The sequence below is a fragment of the Lemur catta genome, chromosome 10 (genome assembly GCF_020740605.2).
Source record: "Lemur catta isolate mLemCat1 chromosome 10, mLemCat1.pri, whole genome shotgun sequence".
Taxonomy (NCBI): Eukaryota; Metazoa; Chordata; class Mammalia; order Primates; family Lemuridae; genus Lemur; species Lemur catta.
In genome coordinates, this window is record NC_059137.1 from 10,386,328 (window position 1) to 10,413,240 (window position 26,913).

General features: G+C 46.0%; 1 protein-coding gene across 1 annotated transcript in view; it reads left to right on the forward strand.

The window, feature by feature from the left end:
* The first annotated feature begins 15,990 nt into the window (after positions 1 to 15,990).
* PSMB7 (proteasome 20S subunit beta 7) overlaps positions 15,991 to 26,913 on the forward strand; it is a 57,677-nt gene continuing 46,754 nt past the window's right edge. Inside the window, exons 1-5 of the mRNA XM_045563115.1 lie at positions 15,991 to 16,099; positions 16,540 to 16,633; positions 18,020 to 18,117; positions 19,378 to 19,518; positions 23,976 to 24,091. Coding sequence (XP_045419071.1) covers positions 16,038 to 16,099; positions 16,540 to 16,633; positions 18,020 to 18,117; positions 19,378 to 19,518; positions 23,976 to 24,091 — 511 coding nt within the window. The 5' untranslated portion in view covers positions 15,991 to 16,037. The remainder of the gene's footprint in view (positions 16,100 to 16,539; positions 16,634 to 18,019; positions 18,118 to 19,377; positions 19,519 to 23,975; positions 24,092 to 26,913) is intronic.

The window sequence follows — 26,913 nt, forward strand, 5'->3', positions numbered from 1 at the left end:
CTGGGGTCTGGGCCAGGTGGAGGCTGTCTATGCTGTGTGTTTGGTCACTTGGAAAGTCTGAATGCTTAATTGTTTCCTAGGCCATGTTGGAAAGTCCCGGCATAAACGGGGTGTGTTGACACATCCCAGGCTTGGTGTGTCACTAGGCTGGGTCCCTGGGTGGGTATGGCTGGAGCTATTGAAGTGGGCCTACTGGAGGATGGGTAGGGGGTGTGTGTTGTAGTTTAGGTGTTTGTCCCCCTAAACCCCGTGCTAAGATTTGATCTCCAGTGTTAGAGATGGGGCCTAATGGGAGGTGTTTGGGTCATGGGGGTGGATCCCTGATGAATGGCTTGGTGCCATCCTTGGGGTAAGGAGTGAGTTCCGTTCTTAGTTCACGCGAGAGCTGGTTGTTAAAAAGAGCTGACACCTCCCCCCCTCTTGCTTCCTCCCTCGCCCTGTGATCTCTGCACATGCTGGCTTCTCTTCACCTTCTGCCATGCGTGGAGGCGGCCTGAGGCCCTCGCCGGACGCCCAGTCTTCCAGCCAGCAAAATCGTGAGCCCCGTGAACCTCTTCTTTGAGATAGAAATGACCCAGCCTCAGGTATTCCTTTATAGCAACGCTAAACGGACTCAGACAGTGTGAGAGGAAGAAGAGGGAATTCTAGGTGTGCGGGGCGCTTTGGGGGAGAGAGTGAAGACAGACCTGCAGGCAGAAATCAGAGCATTGGCCTTTCAGCCCAGAGGGGAAGCAGCCCGCCCAGGCCCAGCCAGCTGGAGTGGCTGAGGTGGGCTTTGACCCCAGGTCTGACTGACTCATCTCTCACAAGCAAGTGACAGTGTGGCTTGAGACATGCGCCCCGGGGTTGACCCTGAAGCCCTCTACACCTTTGTGCTCTTGACCCCACACACTGTTGCCTCTGGATTGACCTCCTTGGGAGAGGCCAGACCCACTGCAGTCGGCTCCCTCCTGGTCCAGGCACCTAGACGATGGAGAGGGCAGCCTTCTGTGAAGATGGACATGTGACACAGTGGGGTGGAGGGCGTTGGCCTGTGAGTCAGGCCACACGCTAGTGTAGTGGACCCCCAGCACTTCCTGTGTGTTCAGCCCACCTGCTTCCTTTGGGGAATTCTTCGCCACCATTCATGTGACTCTGCTCTGGCCGCCTCTCCTTAAGAGCAAACAAACAGGTAACACAAAATGCACTGGGAATGGGCCTGAGCTTTGGTCTGGCTATTCTTCTAGTCATGCCCCAAGTTGTGGCATTCAGAGCTCTGCCCTGGATGCCCTGTTGTGGAGTGGGAAGAGCAGGGGCTCCTGACTCTGGGGTTTCTGAGTTGGAAAGATGTGAAGCTGGAGATGCTTGTGGCCATGTGTCATGGGGGTAAGTTTGGCTGCACACAACAAAAAACTCCCAATAAAAGTGGCCTAAATATGTAAAGGTTTATTTTTTAATGTAAAAGATGTCTGATGGTGGCCAGTCAAGGGCTCTTGTGACTCACTGAGGCATTTAGTCTCTCCTCATGGCCCAAAATAGCTGCCAAAGCTCCAGTCATTGCACTTGTGTCTTAGGCAGTGGGAAGGAGGAAAGATAGGTAAGGGCCAAAGAGATGCTCCTTCCAGCTGAGTCAGCTCCCTTGAGGCAACTTTCCCATAAGTGCTGCAGTAAACTTCTGTTTACGTATCACTGGCTGCAAAGGAGTTTGAGAAATATCACTTGTCGGGGTTTTTTCCCCCTAAAGATAGATCTTGTTGTATTGCCCAGGCTGGTCTTGAACTCTTGGCCTCAAGCAATTCTCCCACCTCAGCCTCCTGAGTAGCTGAGATTATAGGTCTGAGCCACCAGCAGAAATGTCATTTGTCATCTGGGCATTTTGCTGCCCCAAAGAAAACCAGGTTTCTGTGTTTGCCACAGGCTGCATTTCTTGTCATAGCCACATGCAGTAGGAGGGAATAAAGCTGAGCTGAGAGGAGGGAACTCAGGAGTTGGGAGAAAAGCACAGAGAGGGAAGGAGGGAGGCAGAGGTAGAGGCAGAGTGGGGAGGAGGAAGAGGACCTGAACCACAGGGTGCCTGAAGCCCCCCCGCCCTGACCTCCAGGTTGCATGAATCAATGCTCCCCTTCCTCTTTTTTCTCAAGCCAGGTTGGATTGGCTTCCTGTCACTTGTACGGGAAGAATGTGCTGACAGTGGGCAAGGACTTACCATCTTCAAGCCTCGATTTTCTCTTCTGAGAAATAGGGATCCCTTTGCTTACCAGGTAAAGCTGTGACAAGGAGGGAATGTGTGACACCAGCTACGTGCCAGCAGGGAGCCCTGCCCGGAGCAGCCTGGCTGACCCGACTGGCCTGCTCCTTGCCCTGCCACCGGCTCCAGGGATTCTGCCCCGTGATTGCTCAGGGTTTACCTGGGACCTGCACCACGTTGGGCCCAGGGAACTGGCCAGGCTTGGGGAGTTTTCTAGGCACCTGAGTAGTGGTGTGAAAACCGAAGGAGCCAAAAAATGGAGAGAAGGGGGTGGGAGAGCTGAGAGATTCCTGAAGCACAGGAAACAACTGCCACCTTGTTGTAGGGGGCATGGCCACGGGCATAGGCAGAGGGCTAAGACCCCTACCTGAACGGGTCTGCTGCTCGGGTGACAGCCTGCCAGGGTCAGGGTGCTGGGCAATGCGGAATCATCTTCAGCTTGGACGCTGTGGTTAACCTGTCGGTCCCTTTTCTGTTCCTTCTGGAATGGCGCCTGGTTTTCCTTCTGGGAGCCCCTCCCATGATTAGTCCCTGTGGTGTCTGGAGGGACTGACCCTGCCCCATCATGCAGGGGTGGCGTGTTTGTTTTTCATTGCTGTCATAGCAAATTACCACCAATTTAGCAGCTTAAAGCAACACAAATCAATTATCTCACAATTCAGGAGTCCTTGTTCAACTGCTTCCTCTGATCTAGGTCTCAGAAGACTGAAATCAAGGTGTTTGCAGGGTTGTGTGCCTTTCCAGAGGTTCTGGGGGCAAATCTGCTTTCAAACCCATTCAGACTGTTGGCTAGATTCTGTTCCCGTGGTTGTGGGACTGAGGTCCCCATCTCCATGCGGGCTGTCCCCCAGGGGCTAGTCTTTGTCCTGGAGGCAATGCAGTTCCTCCTTATGCATGCCACATGTGCCTTCCCCAGCAGGGCAGGTCGAGCCCCACGCCAGTTTCTCTTCTGTCACATTTCTTTTCTTCTTCTGCCTTTCTCTTCTGCTACATCTTTTTGTTTGCTGCTTCTGCCTTTTTTCCCTTGCTTTTATAAAGGGCTCATGTGATTACAGTGGGCCCACTTGGATAATCCAGGATAATCTTTCTTAAGGTCAGCTGATTAGTAACCTTAATTCCAACTGCAGCACCTTCACAGCACATATTAGCGCTCTCCAGAGAAGTAGAACCAGCAGGATGTGTGTGTGGATGGATGGATAGATGGATGGGTAGATAAATAGGGATTTATTTTGAGCAATTGGCTCACACAACTGTAGAGGCTTGGTAAATCCAAAATCTGCAGTGTAAGCCCGCAGGCTGGAGACCTAAGGGAGAGTTGCAGTTCAAGTCCAAAGTTAGCGGGCTGGCAAAATTCCTTCTTGCTCAGAGGAGGTCAGACTTTTATTCTATTAAGACCTTCAACTACGGGTTAAGGCTCAGCCATATATGGCAGTAATGTGCTTTATTCAGAGTCCACTGATTTATTTACTTATTATTTTTTTTAGAGACAGAGTCTTGCTCTGTTGCCCGAGCTAGAGTGTTGTGGCGTCAGCAACCTCAAACTCCTGGGCTCAAGCGATCCTTCTGCCACAGCCTTCCGAGTAGCTGGGACTACAGACATGCGCCACCATGCCCAGCTAATTTTTTCTGTATATTTTTAGTTGTTCAGCTAATTTCTTTCTATTTTTAGTAGAGACGGGGTCTTGGTCTTGCTCAGGCTGGTCTTGAACTCCTGACCTTGAGCAATTCTCCGGCCTTGGCCTCCCAGAGTGCTAGGATTATAAGCGTGAGCCACTGTGTCTGGCCCAGAGTCCACTGATTTAAATGTTAATTCCATCCAAAAAACACCTTCACAGAAACCTCCAGAATAATGTTTTACCAAATATCTGGGCACTGTGGCCCAGCCAAATTGACACATAAAATTAACCATCATATGGCAGTACCTGGGTTATTGTCTGGTTGAATAACCAACGATGGAAACCACAGGGGAGCTGTCTTTTGAACTCCGACTACTGCAGGTGGGTGTATAACACAGGCTCATCCAGTCAGGATATTCCACACCCCTGGCCGGAGAGATTCATTCCAGCGTGAGCTCATGACCCAAGTGGCCCACTGGGTCTTCCACTAGAATTGCTGGGAAACAGGCTCTTCTGATGGGAGTAGCCAACCTGGAGGCACAGTGGCCATCTCTGCCACAATTTAGGGGAAAGCCAAGCAGAAGAAAGCAAAGCCAAGAGTGTGAAAGAGTTTCTATGGCCATTGTTTGTGTATCTGAGTCCAGCCATCTACAAAGCTAGCATTGATCAATTCTTCTAAAAAGCAATTCTCCAAGAGCCAGTTCACCAAAAATCAATTAACAATGATTACATCACTTATGAAATGGACAATCTTACAAGTGGATCAAATGTATCTATTAAACAATTATTTCTTTTAACTATTAATGACATTTGCCATGATTTGTAATGGGTAGGATGGTTGTTAAAAGATTTCTACAAAATTCTAGTTGACTGGTTTTGATTTTGTTTTTATAGATTTGTTATAAGATGAAAGTCTAGGGTAATTTAGTCTTCTTATACAAATATTTTATATTCAGAAAGTATATTTCCTCATGAATCTGCATGTGTTTCCTTGTACTGGTCAGGACATACTAGGTTGTGCTGCAGTAACAAACAACTCCTAAATCTCAGTGCTTCAAAATAATAGTTTTGTGGTTTTGTTTGTTTTGCTGATGCTACGTGTCCATCACCATTAAGTAGAGGTTCTGTTTTTGCGGCATCAGAGTCCACGCTGTGGGACTCAGACTGAGAGAGCAGCCATCATCCGGAATGTTGGGAGTCACTGTGGCCAGAGTAAAAGAGAGCTCCAGCGGGACTTGCCCTGGCATTAAAATGCTCCAGCCCTGAAGTGCCACACATCGCTGCTGCTCACTATTCTTGGGTCCCACCCAGACACAAGGGATCTAGGAAGTTTAACCTACCATGTGCTCGGAAGTCAGGTCTAGAAATATTTGGTGAATAGACTAATGACTACTTCAATTAAAAACATTTTGGCATTTCATATGGGACATTATCCACTTATGTATTTTTTCAACTCATTCCATCCTTTTATTTTTTGCCAGACCTTTATTATTTTGGATCATTCCACCATTTTTTATGTATCAATTCAATCTTGGTTTATTATTCTATCAGAAATACATATCAAACATTCAATTCATCATTTCTCTTCCAGGAATTCTTCTGTTCCCTTGCTTTTTACAGTTTCTTTCACATGTAATTTTCTATAACAAAAACTATGACAATACAGGAAGTGGTTCCCTAGAAAACAGACCTTAAGAACAGGATTCTGAAATTGGATCGCTCATCAGTCAAATGGCAGCAGAAGCCCATTGGCAGAGCTGAGAGGGGAGGTGATGGTTCCTGGCACATGGTGGCATCATAGCTCCCCGTCGTGGTGGACTGGGGAGAGGTGAGGTGGAAGGGACGGCATTAGGTTATGAAGTGGCTCTGGCACGTGAGCAGCATGGGGCATTGACACAGACACAAAGTATGGGTTGGCTGGCTCTTGTTAAGTGCTTTGGAAACCTTGAAGGAAGAGAATGGCCCAGGCCAGATAACTCAGGGCGTTCTAGAAAACCAGAAGGCCTCAATAGCAGTGTTTAAAGGGAACCTACTTTCTTAGGGAATTGAAAGTCAGGCCCAGGATTTGATTATAAGGATGGGACAGCCTGAGTGGTCAGGCTCAGCGGGTGTCTTAGGGTGACGCCAGGGTCCTGATGGAGGAGCGGGACCTCGGGACATGGGTTGCAGGTGTTGGGTGGCTGCACCTGAAAACCTTCTCCCAAGGTTTCCCTCTGGGTCAGTAGAAGTAGCCCTTTTTCCCTCTTGCAAAGTAGAGTAGCTTTTTTGTCGTCGTCATTTTGTTTTTTTAACCTGGAGAGCTTGCAAAGACCTTACCTGGGGTGGATGCCTTGAAAAATGCTTGTCCTTCTCAAGGTCCAAACTTGCCTCCTGAATTCATTTCCTGTGGCAGCAGTAACCAGTTACCGCCAGCTCAGTGCCTTACAATAAGGCAAGTTTCTCTCTCACGGCTCAGCAGGCCGGGTGTCCAAAGCCAGCCTCACTGGGCTACAGCCGCGGCGTTGGCACAGCGGGCTTCTCCTGGATGCTCTGAGCGCAGAGTCTGTTTCCTGGGCTCTTGGCTCCCAGTGGCTCCTGGGCTCCTTGGCTGGGCCCCTCCCCTATCTTCAAGCCATGTCTGTCCTCATGTCTCCTTCTCCTTCTCCGAAGTCAGGTCACCCTCTGCCTCCCTCTTATAAGGACGGTTGTAATGACGTTTAGGGCTGACCCAGATATCCCTGCATTTTGGGATCCTTACCTTTATTTTATCTGTGAAATTTCTTTTGCCGTGTGAGGTAACATTCCCCAGTGCCAGGGATTGGGACCTGGGTATGTTTGGGGGCGGGGCTTCTTATCCCCTTTATAGGCATGGAGGGCTCAGAGAGGCCAAGTGGCTTGCCCAAGGTCACACAGAGTAGAAGCAGCAGATGGAACCAAGTCTGGGGGACTCCAGATCCTGTCTCTTCCCCCTTCATGAAGCCACAGATGGGCCTCAAGGATGGCAGCCTCTCCTCATCTCTGACTCATTTTTCGTTGGCCCCAAAAGGTAGAGTCTAGCTCAGTTTGCTGTGATCCAGCCAGTTGAGCGGGAGTTGCCTGGTGACCCTTGGGAACGGAAGACATTAGGCTTCCTGTGCTGGGCTACCTGTCCCCCAAACTGCTGTCACCTTTTAATAGATTTCTTGGGGAACAAGTAATTTGTTCCTGGAGCCGGCTCTGCATTCAGCAGGAAGTCCCTGCAGGCCTGGAAGGTCAGCATGGAGCCACTCAAAGGCGACTGCCGGAGGAGGATGCTGGGTCGGTGCTGGCCACTTAGCACGGCCGTGCCGCCAATTACCGCCCGGCCTGCTTCCTGCCGCAGACGTGCCCAGGGCCAGGGCTTTGAACCCTTGCGAGGAGGCCAGCTTCCAGTAAACAACCCAGGGCAGCGGGCAGATTGACAGCGGAGGCGCAGGACGACGGTGGCCGCTGGTGCTGCCTGTCCTGCTGGCAGACGGACAGGACCGCAGTCCCCCGGGGGTCCCCACAGTCAGAGTGGCTGAGCCTCACTTCTGGGTAGACAGGCTCCTGCCTAGTCCAGTGGGGTTTCGAGGCCATAGTTTCTGGGCCATGGAAGATGATTTTTTTCCTGGGTTGGGGAATGAGCCTGCGTAGGTCCCCTTCTGAGCCACCAGCCTGGGAGCAGGGATTTGGAGTGAGAAGCCACAGAAGGACATCGGTGCCTTGCCTCTTCTCGCTCCCCGAAGGCCTCAGAAATATTCTGGAGCAGCAGCAGCTTTCCTGGGCTTTCCCCACCATTTGGCAGCTGAAAGAAAGGAGGTGTGCCCACTGCAGGACTCGTTTGTGTGAACTTCCAGAATTTTTAGATGTTAGAAAGTAGTTGTTTTTATGGGGGATTGACCAGAAGGAGCATGAGGGCACATTCTGGGGGTTGGTAGAAATGTTCTAGATCTTGATTGGGGTGCTGGTTACACATTTATCAACACTCACCTAACTGTATCCTTAAAATCTGTACATTTTAAGCATGCCTACTATGCCTCAATTCTAAGAAAGTAAGACAGAGAAGACACGAGATTCAGAGGCCTGGAGAACCTGGGAGACATACACACACACATGCACACACACTCACACACGCACACACTCTCATTCTTGCAGGCACACACATATTTTTTCCTCCTAAAATCAGGGCACTACTCCCTATTTTCTTTCAGTGAAGTTGCAAAAGAACACAGAGTTTTGCTTCATCTTTGCACTATAATTAAGCTCCGTCCACGTGCAAGAAGTCAACGGATGAGATGTGCCACGAGGATGCCCAAGCAGGCTGGTGGCCTGTGCTCACACAGCCTGTTAAAGACAGCTGGCCCCGTCCCCTGGTGTGGGCCGTTCACTGAAGACCTGGCTGTCAACCCTCTGGAGAAAGCACCCAAATGTCCACCCACCCCCTGCTGCTTCCCTCATGCCTGCTGACCTCCTTCAAGTCCTCCAGTGGGTCCAGAGGCTAGTGGTCACTTTTGTGTTCCACGTGGCTGGATGGATCTAGCAATTGCTCCCCTGCACTGCCTGGGCCATCTTGTGGTACAAAAAGCAAAGAAAAACTCAAACTGATGGGGGGCCAGTTTGAAGGGGCTCCCACTGGCCAAATTTGGGACAACTGGAGCTAAAAATGATTTTAAAAAGAATAGACTATAGCATGTGGGATTAAAAAAAACCTTGGCTTTTTAAAAAAAGAATTTAAAAAGAGTGGGCAGGAGAAGGGAAAACTCGTCCTTGCAGAGCAATGCCAACAAAGGAGCAGTGACAGGCACAGAAACTGGCCTCTCCCAACCAACATCGCAATAATTGATTCAGGCAAAAATTGTCAGTGGCTGCTGTCACCAGTTAGCCTTGAAGAGTCACTCACAAATCACTGTTTAATTATATAGAGCAAAAGGTGCCTTTACAAGTGGAGAAACCCGACAGACACCACCTTAACTGAATGATGAAACTTAACACCCACATACTGGGACAAGCCAATATTGTGCACCCCCGGTACAGTGCCCTGAGAAGGACAGACTGTCATGGCCAGGTGGTCTGGCCACAGATGCTGACCAGCCAGGATCACCAGACAAGCCCTCATTGAGCGACACTCTTCAAAACCGCTGGCCTCCTCATGAAGGACAAAACCAAATAAAACACACAAAACCTGGGGGATTGCTCCAGACGGAAGGAGGCTAATGAGTGACGGCGACTGAATTCAATGTGGTCCCTGATTGGATCCTAGATCACCAAAATCATGCAGCTGACACCGGGGAAGTGGACTGAATATCGGACAATAATACGAGTCCGTATTAAATTTCCTGAATGTGATCTTTGTCCTGAAACATGCATTGAAAACACAATTTTTAATGGCCTCCTATATTCCATCCTAAATTATTTAGCCATTCTCCCGCTGTTTGACATTAAAGAGGTTTCTAGATTTTCATTGCTGTATATTATAACATAGAATCTATTCAAACATCTGATACATAATCTGTTATCCAACAAATATCCAATATATAATCCATTATAAATAATGCTACAATGAACATCTTTACACACCAATCTTCGAGCATAGACCCCAGAAGGGAAATTTTGGGGTCAAGTGTTCTGAACTTTTTGAAGGCTCTTGAACTATTTTGGTAAATAGCTTTCCAGAAACCTGTACCACTTTTCATTACCAGCAAACTGCAGGAGTGCTCATCTTGTCACATCATCGCTAACTCTGAGTATTATCATTAGAGAAAAAGTCTTTGCTGTTTGCTGGTGGACATAGTGCAAGAGGTAAGAATGGCCCTGTGGGCACACTTCTGTCCTTGTCTTGTGTGACTCTCTCTGCATCTCCAGGAGCTCCGATCTTGGCGGCTGTGATGTCACGCTCCTCTAGTCCCCTTCTCTCCACTCTTGCCCACTCCCTCTTTACCTGGAGTAGGCCCATCTCCGGCCTCTGTCCCGGCCTCTGTCCCTGGCTCTGTTCTCTCCCTCTGTCCACTCTCCCGTGACATCTTCACCTTTGGGACCAGCACGGCCTTCTCTCTGCTGCTGGAGAAGCCCCTCCCTTCTGTCCCCAGTCCAGATTCCTCTCTTGAGCTCCAGGCCCACATGGATGTCCAATGAGATGTGTCCCTAAGGGGCCCTTCCTGCCACCCAAGGCACCCTTCCTGCCACCCAGGGCAGATTCCCAGAGAACAATGTCGACTCCTCCTTTCCCTGTAGCTTGCATCCAGCCTTCAGCCACATCCTGTCTATCTGATCTCCTGTACTGTCCCTAGAGCTTCGTCCCTTCTCGCTGTTGTCTCTGCCACCACCCTAGTCCAGGCCACCTTCCTCTCCTGCCTGGTCCACGGCCGAGCTCCCCTCCCCAACTCTCCTACTTCCAGCCTCTCCTTGCCCAGTCCGTCCTCCCACCAGCTGCCGGGTTGATTTTCGCACACTGTGATGTGACTTGTGTTGTCCCTCCCTCTTACCGTGGGGGGCTCCCGGCGCTGCCGGCCTGGGCCCTGCCGTGTTTCCAGCTGCCCACGTCCTCCCACTCCTCTCCCTTTCTGCTCTCCTAAGTGCCCAGCTGTTTCCTGCCTCCATGTGTGGGCTCAGGCCGTCCCCTCCTTCTGAAATGCCTGTCCTCTACTCTCTGCAACCCCAGCCAGCCAGCCCCTGCTCACCTTCTGAGTTTTGTTTACAATCCCCTGTTTTCTTTAAAGCACTTGCTGACACTTTTCCTCCCCTGGGGGAGTTGACCTTTCTCTCTCTTTTGAGTCTGTGCTCTGTGCAGGCCCTATCAGAACCTTCGGAACCTTTAACTTCATCTGTTTCTCTATCCATTTCTCTGGAAGGCAGGGTCTTTGTGTTCCTGTGCCCAGCATGGTGCCAGACACAGGATTGGAGTTTATTTAAGGAACGTCTGAATGAAGAGTGAATGAGTGAATGAATGGGGAAGGATTTGCCTCGGGTGAGGCAGATTTGAACCATAGAGAAGATAACATAGGTGGAGATGTCCAGGAAGGGGGGCTGGGTGGGGGACCCTGCAAGGTTTGATGGAGAAGGCACCCCTCGGCCTTCAGCAGCCTTCGGGATGCCTTGTCCTCGGTGATGCACCTGCCCAAACTCCCATTGCCAAGTGGGCAGCCTGTTCTCCCAAGAAAGGTCATGTTGCTTTTCTGCTCAAAAGCCTTCTGTGGCTCCCCAGCACCCTTGGGACAGGCCCAGGCATTTGAGTCAGCCTCCAAGGCCCTTCTTAATTGAGGCCTGCCCAGCTTGCCAGCCTCAGCTCTCCCACCCGGCCCCAGCCACACTGCTGCCTGCCACCCTGCAGACCCCCTTGCTCTCTCGTACCCCTAGCCTTTACTAAGCTGTTCTGTCTGTCTGGAACCCTTTCCCCCTTCTCTCCACAGTCACCCTCCATGACCCAGTTCCAGCTTCGCCTCCTCTGGGAAGCCTGCCCTGACCCACCAGGTAACCGTGTCTGCCTGAATCTTTCTCTATAAGGCAAAACAATCCCACTCTCTGCAGCCTGCTTCCAGGGCCCCAAGTCTCAGCTTTGATCTTCTTCACCGTGAGGCCATGGGCCAGTGCCCAGTCCTGCGGGGTCTCAGTTTCTTTCTCTGCTCCTTCTCCAAGTAGGCGATCCCACCGGCTTTCTCTCCCTCCTGAATTATTAAGAGAGTCAGAAGCTGGAAGGAGAGGCTGGGGTTAAGGACAAGAGCTTTGGACAGGACAGACTTGGGTTCAGGTTCCAGCTCCCTCGCTAAGCAGCTGTGTGACCTTGGGCCAGGCACCTCCTGTTTCTAAGGAGAGAGCTCCCGACCTGCAAGCTGGAGACCTCAGAGGGTGTTCGGGGGAATTAATGGGCTTGTGGCGTGTAAGGCGCTTAACGCAGCCCCGGGCACAGAGAAAGGTTTCAGGAAATAGATGTTAACCACCATGGTTAAACCAGATGGGGAAAGGATTTGTAAGTTCAAACATGCTATGGAAGTGGGGGGTTCTCATGATTTCTTGTGACTTGCACAGGCCCTGGACAGGAGAAGGGAGGGATGCCCGTTCTTGCTCACCATTAACTGGGGTTGGCAAACTCAGGGTCCACCCATCCCAATCGCTCACAGTGATTGGGATTCTGGGGGTCTCAGGTGGCCCCCAGCCTCTGCTCAGTGCCCCGGGAGAGGCTGCTGTGTGCCCTGCTGTGCCCTCCCAGTGGAGCTGTGTTTCTGTGGCCCATGCAGCGAGGCTTGGCACCTGGGTGCTGTGCCAGGGGCCCTGAAGCCTGGAGCAGCTGCTCTAATTCATGCAAAGGAAGGCGCCCAGGTTTGCCCTGTCTATTTATAGCTTATTTATGAAGAAGGAAAAACAAGGGCCCAGTTGCCGTAGCAACAAGGAGCATCATGGGCTGCTTTCCCTGAAATAGGAAGATGGCCAAGTCTCCTTGTGGGGTGTGCCCTTGGATGTGTGTATCCTGACAGAGGACAGGCTGGGCCTTCTAGGGCCTGTCCCACACTGGGTTCCTGGGCAGCCTACAGGTTGGGTGGGTTGTGGGGTGCTGCTTGCTGGGCCCTTGGAAAATCCAGGGTGATGCTGGGGCCATGCGCAGCTGAGCACTCTGTGTGGGATGCACCCTCTTGTCTCCGGGTCTCGGTGCTAACTCTTGTCCTCAGGGTGCCCACCTGCTGCCTCAGGCAGACTTGCAAGCCCTTTCCCTGACCATGCTCTGGCACGAGTCACTCAGGGCACTTGGCGCAGTGAACTGGAGGCATAGTCCCTAGACCAACACCCCCCAAGGCTGTGACCTAGCACAGAGCTGGCATGATGCCTGGCACCAAGGAGGGGCTTAGTAAATAGGGAATGAAATGTGTAAAGTTTACAGTGCGTGCTCTTACTCGGCGAGTATGAGGTAAGGTAAGCACTGTAATGTTCTCTCATTTTACAGATGAGGAAACAGGTCCAGAGAGGTGAAGAGACCACCCTAAGGTGGCACAGTTGGTAAGTAGCCGAGCTGGATTAGAGTCCCGAAGGAGGAAACCTTGCTTGTGTGGGCAACACTCCAGGGAACACAGGACCTTAGGTTTCAGTGGGGCCATAATTGTCAAGGGTGGGGGAAGTGGTACTCTGTTTGGACTGGGGCTGGGAGGGGTGTGGTTTGAATCTTGACTCAGTGGTTTTTTTCAGCTGTGTGATCTTGAGCCAGTGACTTCACCTCTCTGGGCCTCAGCTGCCTCATCTGTGAAGTGGGGCAACTATGCCTAGTCCCTAGGGACTGTGTCTGTCTCTTGTTATCTGTTTTCCCAGGGGCTGGCGCAGTCTAGGTGTCTTGGATGATCATGAGATCCTGTACACAGGGTGGTTAGGTTTGAGCCCAGATGCTGAGTGCTCTCAGGGACTGTTAGTTGTTACTACGTTAATTAGTAGTAACTGTAGTAATTGTTAGGTGCATTGAGCCTAATGGCTCCCCTGAGGTCACACAGCTGAATCCAGAGCAGAAGTGGAGGCTTCACTGGTCAGTCGGGTTTGGTAGCAAGGGAGTAAGTGGGGCTGCGTCCGGCCCAGGGGAGGGCATTCTGGGCAGGGAGGCGGAGCGGGGCTCTAGGCACTGGGGACCTTGGGCTGCCCTCCCCGAGGCGGGAGACACGGAGGCTGCACCCGCCCTGCCCGGGGCCGACTCGCCTGGGGGCTTTCAACGCCCCCTGCTGGGCTCTGGGTGCCTCTGCTGGGCCACCTTCAGGGGCCATAAGAGGAAACAAGGCCACCTCCTCAACGCAGTCTGGGCTGGAAAACCATGCCAGCGAAACCCAGGGAGGAAGAGAAATGCCCCATGAACAAACCGAGGTCACAAATCATCTCCGGCTCCCATGCAGGCCCTGCAGCAGGACACGGGCGCCCTGTCACCACCCTCTGGGGGCTGCAGGCTGCTCTGCTTCCCTTCGGCCGCACAAGACTCACCACTGTTTCCTAGAACACAATGCCCAGGGTGTGTTTGGTTTTGTTTTTGCCATACCTCAAGCCTTCGCTCACGTGCCTGTCCCTCTTGCCTTGTCACCCTGATGAGCTCACACTGCTCCAGGCTTTTGCAACCCCCCACCCCCCAACCCTGTGCTCCTCTCTGCCTGGGCCTTAGTTCCCGGGGCTGAGTCTTTCTGGAGGGTTTCTCTCCACCTCAGGACTGTGAACTCAGGAAGTTTCTGAGTTTCTAGAGCTGCTGTCACAAAGTACCACACACTGGGTAGCTTCAACAACGGAAATTTATTGTCTCACAATTCTGGAGGCTAAAAGTCCAAAACAAGGTGTTGGCAGAGTAACTTCCTTCTGAAGGCTGTGAGGGAGAATCTGTTCCAGACCTTTCGTTTAGCCTCTGGCAACCTTTGGTGTTCCTTGGCTTGTGGAATCATCGCCCAGATCCCTGCCTTCATCATCACATCGTGTTCTCCCTGGGTGCATGGCCGTCTCCAAATTCCCTGTTTTCATAAGGACACCAGTCATGTTGGATTAGGACCCAGCCAATGACTGTATTTTAACTTGATTACCTCTGTAAAGATCCTATCTCCAAATAAGTCCCCCCCCCCCCCCGAGGAATTGGGGGCTAGGACTTCAAAATATGAATTCATTTTCCTCATTTCACACAAAAGACCCCGTGAAGTAATGAAAGGGAATTCAACCTTTGACAAATGTTTATAGAACACATAGTGGTGACAGACACTATGGGATGCCATCCATCCATTCATTCCTTTGCACCTAGAATCATGTCTGACACATTGTAGATGTCAATAAATATTTGCTGAGTGAATAAATTAATTCATTCCACAGTCATTGAGCCTGTCATTTACTTGCTTTGTAAATTTGAACAAGTTACTTCACCTCAATGAGCCTTGAATCCCATCAGTAAAATGAGTTGAATTATACCTCTTAGGGTTGTTGACAGGATGAAATGGATGTATTATTAAAAACAGTAGCTATTTGTAAGAAGCTGCTATGTGCCAGGATAGATGCTGTCAATGTACAATCTTTAATACTCACAGTAGCCTTAAGATTGAGATAAAATTCACATAAAACTCACCATTTAAACCATTTTAAAGTGGGAAATTCAGTGATTTTTAGTATATTCATAAAGCTGTGCAACCATTACCACTATGTAATTTCAGAACATTTTCATCATCCCCCCAAACTCTGTACCCATTAAACAGTCAATCCCCATTCTTTCTTCTCCACCAGCCCTTAGCAACCACTAATCTTTCTGTTTCTATGGATTTGCCTATTAATGACACATCATATAAATGGAATCATACAGTAGTGCCTGTCCTCTTTCCCTTAGCATAATGCTCCTAGGGCTCATCCTTGTAGCATGTATCTGTACTCCATTCCTTTTTATGGCTGAACAATATTCTGTTGTATGGATTTACCACACTTCACGTATCCATTCAGCAATTGATGGACATTTGGGTTGTTTCCACTATTTGGCTATCATAAATAATGCTGCTATGCACCTTTTTGTACCAGTTTTTGTGAACATATGTTTTCAATTCTCTTGGGTATATACTGAGTACAGATACTCTTTTTAGGGGAATGGCCACATTTTTTCCTGGAGCAGCTGCACAATTTTGCTTTCCCACCAGCCATGTATGAGGGTTCCATTTTCTCCACATTCTCGCCAACACTTGGGATCGTCTGTCTTTTTGACTATAGCCATCCTAGTGGGTGGGAAGTGGTATCTCACTGTCGTTTTGATTTGCATTTCCCTATTGACTAATGATGTTGAGCATCTTTTCTTGTGCTTATTGGCCATTTCACAGCAGCCTTTTGAGGTAGGTGTTATCTCCATTTTCCAGTGGAGGAAATAGATTTAGAGTTAAAAGGACTTGCTCAATGCGAGGAGGTGGTGAGGCTGTGCCTGGGACTTGGGTACGTCTGTCTCCAAAGCACCGCAGAGCCCAATTAACGGCAGAGACAGGTCCAGTCTGAGCGGCAGGAGACCTGGTCGCTGGTGCATCCACCTTGGACAAGTCCTTTCCCGGTTCCGGGCGTCAGTTTCCCCTCCATGCCACTTGGGGCGATATACTCCAAACATCTCAGGAACCTCTCCAGGAACCCGGAACTCTAAGATCAATAGCCCTAGCGCAGAGTTTGCCCCGCCCCTTCAGTCCCAGTAGCCGGCGGCGCCGGAAGTGCTGGGCTCCTTTTGTTTGTTCCCGCCCCAGACCCGGAAGTGCATTCTTGGGAAGATGGCGGCTGTGTCGGTGTATGAGCGACCGGTTGGAGGTTTCTCGTTTGATAACTGCCGCAGGTGCGGCCATGCCTGGGGCTGGATTCAGGGCGGAGTGAGAGTGTGGTGCCGGGGGTCGCTGCTGGGCCGCGGCCTGATCTGGATAGTTCGAGCAAAGGGAGGGCGGCAGGGCCTGCGGTCTGCGACCCGTGGCCGGTGTGACTAAGGGGAATGAAGGCCTGAACGTGGGTTTCTCTTGAGGGCGGGTCTGCGCTCCCAGCTTCCCAGCGCACCCCGACACAGTCCGTCTTTATCTGCTTAGGCGAGTCGCGACCCTTGTGCGAGACTCTTCGCTGGAAAACGGGACAGCAGTGCTGATGGTGGGAGGGTTTAGTGAACAGATGGGCGTGAAAACAAATAGTAGTTTTTCTTTAACTGCATTCCCTCTTAGGCACTCTTCGTGACAGTACAGCACAATGTGGTTTTGCCTTTTAACATTTTATTTTTTTATTTGCTCTCAGAAATGCTATCTTAGAAGCCGATTTTGCAAGGAAGGGGTACAAGCTTCCAAAGGCCCGGAAAACTGGCACGACCATCGCTGGGGTGGTCTATAAGGTAAGCTGGGACAGGTTAAGAGCAGCATAGACTGAACTGGCGACTGGAACCAGAAGAACACTTGGCTTCCTTTGTCTCTCCTAGCTCGGTCTGGAAAAGCAAATGCTATAGAGCTGTGGTCCCCGGACCAGTACCATCCGTGGCCTGTTAGGAAACGGGGTGCACAGCAGGCGCTGAGCCCCAGGCGACCTAGCGGCGAAGCTTCATCTGTATTTACAGGTGCCCTGCATAGCTGGCATCACTGCCTGAGCTCCAGCCCCCACCCCTCCGGTCCTCCTTCCCTGGTGTCAAAAAGGTTGGGGATCGCTGCTACAGAGTACATTAGAAGAAGAAAGTCTTTTAGGAGTGACAGCTGTTGTCTGGAGGTTTTGTGCGCTTATCAACAGTTTATGTTCTTTCCTAGCTTTGCAGAGTTTTTGACAGGAGACCGATTTGCTTAAGTACTACTTTAGGAGCCCGGTGATGTAATGGGAGAGAACAAGATTTAGACACAGCTGTCTAACCATGTGGCTTTTATGCTGCTTTTAATTTTGGGCAGCTCACCTTTCCTTCTCACAGCTACACCTTCACTGTCCATCAAATGGAAATAATAACTCCTGCCTTAGATCGTTATAAAGGTCAAAAGAAATAGTGTATTGTTACAGGTGAGGAGTGATACGTTGTATTTTTTTTTTTTTTTGGAGACAGAGTCTCACCCTGTTGCCCAGGCTAGAGTGCTGTGGCGTCAGCCTAGCTCGCAGCAACCTCAAACTCCTGGGCTCCAGCGATCCTTCTGCCTAAGCCTCCCGAGTAGCTGGGACTACAGGCATGCGCCACCATGCCCGGCTAATTTTTTTTTTTTCTATATATATTTTAGTTGGCCAGATAATTTCTTTCTATTTTCAGTAGAGACGGGGTCTCGCTCCTGCTCAGGCTGGTCTCGAACTCCCGACCTCGAGTGATCCATCCGCCTCGGCCTCCCAGAGTGCTAGGATTACAGGCGTGAGCCACCGAGCCCGGCCAAAGAATGATACATTTTAAAAAGAAATTGGCAGTAGTGGCTATTTTAATGGAAATATTTCTGGGTCTTAATCCAGGATTTTCCCAGATTAGTTCTGTGATGTGTAAGGATTCACCGAAATTGTGAGCCTCATTTGAAAATGGGATGATAATTCTTACCACTTACTTAGGATTCAACCAGTATCATTTATTAGGAAGCCTATTTTTGAATTCTGAAAGTGTAGCACAATATTTTTGGTAGAAGTTTTGGTTGGGGATATGGGATTGAGGGAGCAGGGAATGGGATTGGGGGAGCAGGGAATGGCCCAACATTGTTTTCCCTAAACTGCAATGGAGAGCTGTGGTTTATATATGTAAAATTGTTAAAAAATTTTTTTTGATTAATAGGATGGCATAGTTCTTGGAGCAGACACGAGGGCAACTGAAGGGATGGTTGTTGCTGATAAGAACTGTTCAAAAATACACTTCATATCTCCTAATATTTAGTAAGTATTGATTAGTGTGAATAGCTCTTATATTTTCAAACCTGTCAGGGCTAAAATTGAACTTACTGTGCTCTTCATTAAAACCTGTTGTTCAACCTGTATTTTCTTTCTCCCTTAAATGGCTTTTCTATCCACCTGCCACCTAAGCTGGTCATCCTCAAGTCCTCTCTTTGCTTCAGACTCCAATTTACTTGGCAGCTAGTTGTGCTTTCTCTGTGCCTCTTGAATCCTTTCTCTGCTATTCTTCCCTCTGCTGAGGCCTTAGTTCAGGTTCTTTTTTTCCCAGCTAGACTATTACAGTTGTTTAATTGGCCCCTCTGCCTTTCTTCTGCATCCTGTTGTTCATTTTTCTGCCATATCGGATTTTGCAAAACACAGATCTAATTATGTTCCTTTCCTCTTTAAAAGCTTTTTGAGAAACTTTTCACATTTCCACACTACTTGCAGGATAAAATTGAAATTCTGTAGCATGATATTTAAAGCCTTGCGCTATCACACAAAAAGCTTAGCTTTCAGCCTCTTTTTCAGTTGCCACCACCCATGCTTCTGTTATTCCTGGACTGTCCCTATTTTCCTCATATTTCTATTCCTGTTTCCCTCCTCTCCAAGCTATTTCACCTTTGCTTATGGCAGCCTCTCTGCTTAGAAAGTGCTCTTCTCTTTTCTCTGCTTAGAGAGTATTTCTAGTTTTCCAAATCTAGCTTATATGAAACCTTTTCTTAATGATCAGCTTTAGTTTCTCTCTCGTAGTTTCCCATAGCATTTTGTACCTGTGCTGCTGTGTTGTATTATACCGTGTATTATAAATTTTGTCTACTCTTGTGTCCTTCACTCAATTTTGAAATTAAGCACAGGGACTGTGCTGTATTTTCTTTATTCCTAGTTGCTTAGTGTAATGACTGGTATCTGGTTTTAAATACTTGGTAGATGTTGAATTGCAAGGCTCTTAACACACCTGGTTCTTTTGTACAACTTGAATATATTTGTAGGATTAGTAAAATGCACACTGTGGTAGGGGCACAGAAACCAATGATTTAAAATGTCCCATTAGTCCATAGAGAATATATTTGCATATAATTAGGTACATATTTCCAGTTTTATGTTTATTTAAGATTGGTTAAACAGAGCAATTACAGTGTAGATACACTCAAAACATCTCTCTGTGTACCTGCACTTCGTGGAAGTTATCCAAAAAGCTCCACTTTTAATTGAGCCGTCTGGTAACTGAATTTCAGCTAAGTTGCTAATTGTATTTTTCAGTTGTTGTGGTGCTGGGACAGCTGCAGACACAGACATGACAACTCAGCTCATTTCTTCCAACTTGGAGCTCCACTCCCTCTCTACTGGCCGTCTTCCCAGAGTTGTGACAGCCAATCGGATGCTGAAGCAGATGCTTTTCAGGTAAGGTTCCAGGACAGGGATGTCTGTAGCATCTTTTCTCCTATCTTAGATTTTCAGCCAAAGAAAGTCTGGAAGCTAGAGACAAAGCATTCAGAAATAGACGGTTTGTTCCAGAAATCAATTGTTGTTAAAAAGCCATTTTAATTTTATGAGGCTTTTGATAGTGCATTTGAATTTATGCGGTTTGATTTTTGTTCATGAATAAATCACAATTGGCCAGTTGAGTCATTTCCTGAAGCATAGGGTTATTACTGGGTAAGAGGAACTTTTTTGCTCATGGTAAGAAAATTAGAGCTGGAGGAAACTTTGAGTTTGTCTTGTAGAAACTACCCTCCCTTCACCTACAAACAATGAAATGAGAAGTGATATTTGTAGTTGGCTGTGAGTGGGTGTGATTATTTCAATACTAATCAACCTATGTCTTACTGTCTTCTAAGGCCTATGCTAAAGTGATTTGTGCATGATCTCATATTATCCTTTCAATATTATCCTTTTAACTCTGAGATAGGGGCAGGTACCATCTTCTGTTTATAAGTGAACAAATTGAGGCTTAAAAAGGTGTGGTAACTTGCTCAGGCAAAGTCAGCTTTCACTCTCTGCTGACTTCCGCAGACAATTCATATTAGTAGTTTTGTTTCTTTTTCTATTTTAATAATTGCATCATTACTTTATGTTTGTATAAGTCCTGACAGTTTCAAATTACAAGTCAATTTTCTCATTTGCTGCTCATAAGAGAGGCAGTAATAGCCCAGAAATAGCCTGGGCCTTTTTAGGTGTGGATTGGAATACTGGCTGCTTCTTTTGTAACCTGTCTTACTTTTAACAAATATTTTCCTCTTTCCTTTTATGTAGAATGGTCTAATGATACCTGCCCCTAGGGGTTCCTGTGAGAATTAAAGGGGAGCATGAATAGCAAGTAAAGATTGTAAATTGGTGGCTCATAGGCCACTGGCCTGTAGAGAAATTGATTTGGGTCACATGGCGTTTTTTAAAAAAATGCAGTCAATAATTATAGATTGGGAGATGTGAATTAAAAGTCTGAATTTCTGGCTTCTTTTGAAAAAACTTAGAGGGCAGATAACATGTGGCAGTAATCTTCTGGAACTGGTGGATGGATGTCACTTTAGAAGTGGGAGCACGTGCTCCACGTGTCATAGTCCCTGTCTGGCTCACTTTTGTTGTTTCCTCCGTGGCCCTTGCCTTCCTGAGAATTTGCAGGTCCTCATCCATGTGTCTAGCATGGCCCCTAGGCTCTCAGTAGTGTATCTGAGGTTTGAGGCCAGTGGTAGAGTTCCCATTTTATAGATGAGACCAAGGCTTAGAGTTGTATGGGCAGGAAGCCTACCCAGTTCCTGCTCTGGCTGTGCTGAGCTCTTACGTCAGTGATTTCCATGTGTTTGTGTACGTAATTATAGGGGACTTATTGCCAACCAAACAAATTCTTCCAGTACAGTGTGCATAGAACTTGTTAAAGCACACCTATTGATGAGATTTTGAAGACATTTATGGATTTTAATTTTTAATGCAAAGCTCCCTCTGGTGGCTTGTGTGGTGCATTACATATACAATATTTCAAGATTCTTTGCAAGGTTGTTTTAAAGCGTTTGGCAAAATCTAGTAGATGTTTCTGTTAATCTCTTTAGAATATTTTAGAAGTTCTAAATTCTCTTTTTCAGTGTTTCCTCGTTTTTAGTTTAGCATATTTTGTAAAAGTTAAATTTTATCAGTTTTGAGAGGAACATTTAAAAATTTAAACCAATATAGTTATAGTTCTTTATGTTCTGTGACATTTTTGGTGAGTTACCTAAAATGAATCAGAGTGGTGTTAGGACAGAAAGGTTGGGAATTTAGAACTTTGGTTTAAGTCCCATCTCCAGCACAGACGGCTTTTTGACTTTAGGCGGTTTACCTCACCTTTCTTAGCCAGTTTCTTTCTCAGTAACAGGAAGATAAGTTTCTGTCTCTCTGACCTGTTTTTTTTTTTTGAGGAGGAAAGAAATGAAGAAGTAAGGCTACAACATTGTCTAGTACAGTGCCTGGTGCAAAGTTGGATCCCTATGAAATTCAGAGTCTGAAAAGGAGTGGGTATTCTTCTTGCTATTACTGTACTTTTTTTCCTGAATGACCCGTTTCTTTGTATGTGAGTCAGTGAGAAAATAGTGTCTGATACATAGTAATGGACCTCTTTTCCCTTATTGAGGCAGTACCTTTATTCTACAGGTATGATGGCTAGATGTAGAAGAGTAATATTTGTTCCTTTGAGCATGGAGCTTCCTTGCTGAGTTCAATAGAAATCTTAGTGAAATACTGTTCTGTATTATGGAAACTGTTATTTGAATATCTAGAGGCTCTTTATATTAATTATAGCTTTTTTCTTATAAAAATAATATACATTCATTGTAGAAAATTTGGAAAATATTGAAAAGCCCAAAGAACAAAAATTTTGCCATTAATGGACAGTCACTATTTTGGTTTGGTCTATAAAATTCCAGTCTTTTGTCTTTTAAGTTCTTCTCTTCCTCCTTTCATTTTATATTACTAGTACGTGTTCATAGTAAAAAAAAAAAAAAATCTGGAAGACAAACAAAAAGAAAAAAATATAAAACTATCTGGATTCCTACCATAGCAGTTAGTACTAACAGATTATTATACACTCTTCAAGATTTTTAAGATAAGTTTAATAATACATATTTTGAAATGAAATCATTAAAAATCATGCTACATTTTCTCATGTACTCTTGGTCATAGTACAAGTTAGTCCAGTCTTTCTCAAGGACAATTTTGGCAATATGTATGAAAATGTTAACTGGGCGTACCTTTGACCCAGCAATTCCACTTCTAGGAATCTATTCTAGAATATAGCCCAAGGAATTAATCACTCAAGTACCCAAAGATTCTATGTTCCAAAGGGTTCATAGAATACCTAGTAATACCTTAAACACATTAAAATAGGCAGTATGGTTAATGCTTAAAAATTGGTTAAATTGTAATACATCCACAGAGTGATATACTATGATAGTACCAAGAATTATATTGATCAATGGTTCTTAAACTTATATGGGTCACAGACCCCTCTAGAAAATTAAATAAAATTGTGGAACCCTCTCCCCTATTTATAGAAATGGGATTATAGTTGTGTAGACTATAGAAACTGTTCCAGACTGTCTTAGAATACAGCCTAGTCTTTTCACCTAGCTGTACTTCTTGAATAGTTTTCATGTCAAGGCATTTCAAAATGAAAAAAACTCTTTAAAATTATAAAAGTAATATATAGTCACTGTAAAAAATTGAGACACTAGAAATGTGTTTCATTATTCTTCCCAAAGAGCTAAAGGCTCACAGTGGAGAACTTTTAAAAAGCATGTTTATCTAGCATAGCAATTCTAATGGTAAAAAGCTGTACTAACTACAGAGAAAAGAGTCTATAGAAATGGAAAACTAGGCCAAGTCAGTAATCATAGCACTTTGGGAGGCCAAGGGGGGAGGATTGCTTAAGGCCAGAAGTTGGAGACCAGCCTGGGCAGTAGTGAGACCCCATCTATACAAAAGATTAAAAAAATTAGCCGGGCGGCATGGTGGTGTGTGCCTGTAGTTCTGGCTCCTTGGAAGGCTGAGGCAGGAGAGTCAGTTGAACCCAGGGGTTTGAGGTTGCGGTGAGCTATGATTGTGCCACCTCACTCTAGCCTGGGCCACAGAGCAAGACCTTGCCTCAAAAAAAAAAAAAAAAAAAAAAGAAAAGAAAAATTTGAAACCAACCAGCTAAGAGGCTCCAAAGGAACAGATATGTGCACAATCAGGCAGAGGTAGGGTGGAGTGGAAAATGTATTCCTTTTGAAGTTCTGAAGAGGTGTAGTTTTATCCTGTGGGCAATAGCAGTGGTTTTTATAGGTTATCATGGGTTATTTCATTATTTACCTCCCTGAATGAACTCCTATCTTTGATTATAATTTTGTGGATTTATTCAAAGGAAAAGGTGTTTTGACACAAGCCATTTTCCTGTTGAGGCTGTGATGAGCTTGGTAATTTGAACAGCTGAGTAATAGCTTGAGCTAAGCAATTCCTCATTGTCAACTTTGATGGTAGCTTATCTGCGGATCACAGAGAGGTGTGAGGGGAATGGTGCTAATAATCTTTGGAGTAAGCCAAAGTTGGCTCTGAGACACGGGGTGAGTACTTAATGTCTCTGAATTGGTTTTCTCTTCTCTGAAATGGGAATAATAATGCCCTTTTTAAAGGGAGCTGTGAGGCTGAGCTGAAAAGAGTTATGTGGAGTGCCTCACACAATTTACAGTTTATACTGGCTGATAGCAGATGTTTATCTAATATTAGTTCCCTTCCTCCTTTTGTTCCCATCAAAACAATAACCCATTAATGAAACAGTGTAAGAAAAACTTTTGGTTAAGTTACTGATGCTATGTAGACTCATGTTTTTTCCTTATGCATGCTTTGATCACCAGGTATCAAGGTTACATAGGCGCAGCCCTAGTTTTAGGGGGAGTAGATGTTACTGGACCTCACCTCTACAGCATCTATCCTCACGGATCAACTGATAAGTTGCCTTATGTCACCATGGGTAAGTGTGATGTTTCCCTGATGTTTCAGAATCCTCTTATTTTTTACCAAGATGGTCTCTTGAAGAGCTGGTCTGTTTCCTGTTAGAGGAGGGGGTGCAATACAGTGCTTTGATTTATTCAACGAATAATTTATTGCATTCTTATTATGGATTAGGCCCTGTTCTAGGTGCTTGGTATATAGCAGTGAACAAAATTTCTATGAAGATTCCTGCTCATGAGGAGTTTATCTTTTAGTGGAGGTAAACAATAGAAAACTATAAAAATTTATTTATACAGGATGAGTATCCCTAGTCTGAAATGCTCCAAAATCCAAAACTTTCTGAGTGCCCGTATGATGCTCACTGGTGCATTTCTGATTTTGGATTTTTGGATTAGGGCTGCTGAACCAGGTAAGTATAAACCAAATATTCCAAAATCTGAAAAAATCTGAAATTTGAAACATTTCTGGTCCTAAGCATTTTGGATAAGGGATTATGAACCTGTATTAGGAAGTGACACTAGGAGAAAAATATAATCCAGGTGATATTGTACTGCAGTTACACAAGATACTGTCTTTGGAGGAAACTGGGTCCAAGGCATATGGAAATTCTGTTTATTGTTTTTTACATCTGCATGTGAATTTACAATGATCTCAAAATAAAAAGTTAAAATAAATTGCCTATGGTAAGGGGATCTGGGAATGATGGGCAGCAGTGGATTGCAGTGTTGAGTAGAAAGGTTGGGGTGGGTCTCTAAATAGAAAGGCGAGATTTGATTGGAGGAGCTTCCAGGCAGCTGGAAAGCTAGAGTGGAGGCCTCAGCTGGAAACATGCCTGGTACATACATAGAGTTGGTTTTTTTTTTTTTTTTTTTTTTTTTTTTTAGCTATAGTGACCAGGGTCCTGCCTTACCTCATAATCTCTGAGGGATCATGAGCATTTGATTCCTGTCTGACCTTGATTTCCTCACCTGTGAAATGGTAGCAACAATACCTACCACACCAGGTTATTGTAATGATTGAAAATAATTTATATACAACATCTGCTGTAGTGCCTGGCCAGTAAATAGTAGTTACTTTTTTCACACCAGCTTTTTACATTTGTGTTTTAGCTCTAACTGCTAGATAGGAGAATCTTTTTTTAATGACTTAAAAAAAGGTGATAAAACTATATTTAGAAGAATTGGGATTTTCAAGTTCTTTTTTTAATTTTTTTTATTAGTTCAGCATATTATGGGGGTACAAAAGTTTAGATTACATATATTACCCTTGCCCCGCCACCCCCACCCCAGTCAGAGCTTCAAGCGTGTCCATTCTCCAGACAATGTGCATCACACTCATTATGTAGGTATACACCCCTCCCCTCCCCCCCCACATCTGCCCGACACCCAGTTAGTGTTATTCCCTTAGGTGATGATCAGTGAAACCAATTTGATGGTGAGTACATGTGGTGCTTATTTTTCCATTCTTGGGTTACTTCACTTAGCAGAATGGGTTCCAACTCGGGATTTTGAAGTTCTAACATTTATGTTATTTTTCTGGGTCAAATTGTGTAGGTCCAGAAATTTGAACAGGTTGTGTCTAGCTGGTGTTTTTCCAGCTGTCGTCTACCTCTTACATTTTCTGTAGGACAACTGCTGCCTTGAGTTATTTTGGAAATTGCCAGTTTGAGACTTTGCTATTCCATTGTGTTATCTAGGCTCTTAGGTTTTTGTATAGCAGATTTTCCTTTTTGTTGGGGAGAATGATTTACCCCCAGATAGCATATGGATGAATCTTTGTAATTATTTTAAAACGAAGATACTTAGGGCAATTTTGGAATTGTTCTGAATTGCTTTATTCAAATATATTTATCTCCATCAAAATCTTATTTTTATTTCTCCCTATCTGATACCTTTAAATAGTAGTAAAGGTAGAATAACCTTTTCTATTAAGTAGTTTCATTTCTTTTTTTACTTAAAAAATTTCAAGCTTGCAAAAAAAGTAACAGTAATGTACAACGAACAACACTCTTATACCCTTTACTGATTTGTCAATAGTTAATGTTTTATCGTGTTAGCTCTGTCTTACACATACACATTATTATTGTTACTAGTATTGTTTTTTGGTATGTGTAACCATTTGAGAGTGTATAGCAGACCCTTTGCCTCTGAATCCTTTAGGATGTTCTCTTACATCACCTTGAGAAAATCATCAAATTTAGGAAATTTAACATTGATACCAAGCAATTTCATTTTTACAATGGGATAACTGAATTGGTTTCTCTTTTGTTTGAACTGTATTAATTTGTCCTTTGAGCATAAAGCTGAATTAGGAAAAGCTGTTGAAAGTGAATAGTCAAGCATTTTTGTGTCTGCTTATTTCACTTCTGCAATCGTTTCTTTGTCCTGGCTAACAGTGATCTGTCTCTCCAAGTCTAGTTTGAGTTCAGGGTGATGGGTCTACAGGACACTTGAGTTTAGAAACCACTTACTCCACACAGTCTAGTTTTGTTATCCTAAAAGACCAGATTAAGAAGAACAAGACATCGGTAGCATCTGATTTTAATACATGAGTAAGTTGCTGTCAGGTTTTGTTTGTTTCATCCATTCATTTATCAGCTGTTTATTGAGTGCCTTCTGTGTAAAGGCACTGTAGCAGGCAGCCTAGGGAGACGTGAATACGAGGGTCTTTGCCTGAAGATACTCAGTCTATTGGGGGAGACATGTGTAGACTGACAAGGGCTGTAGGGGTCCAAGGGAGAAGTGGTCACATTTAAACTGGGGGGCTTTAGGAGAAGCTTTACTTCCTTGAGCTGAGTCTTAAAAGGAGAATTCGATCCCTTCATTTATCAGCTGTTTCCTT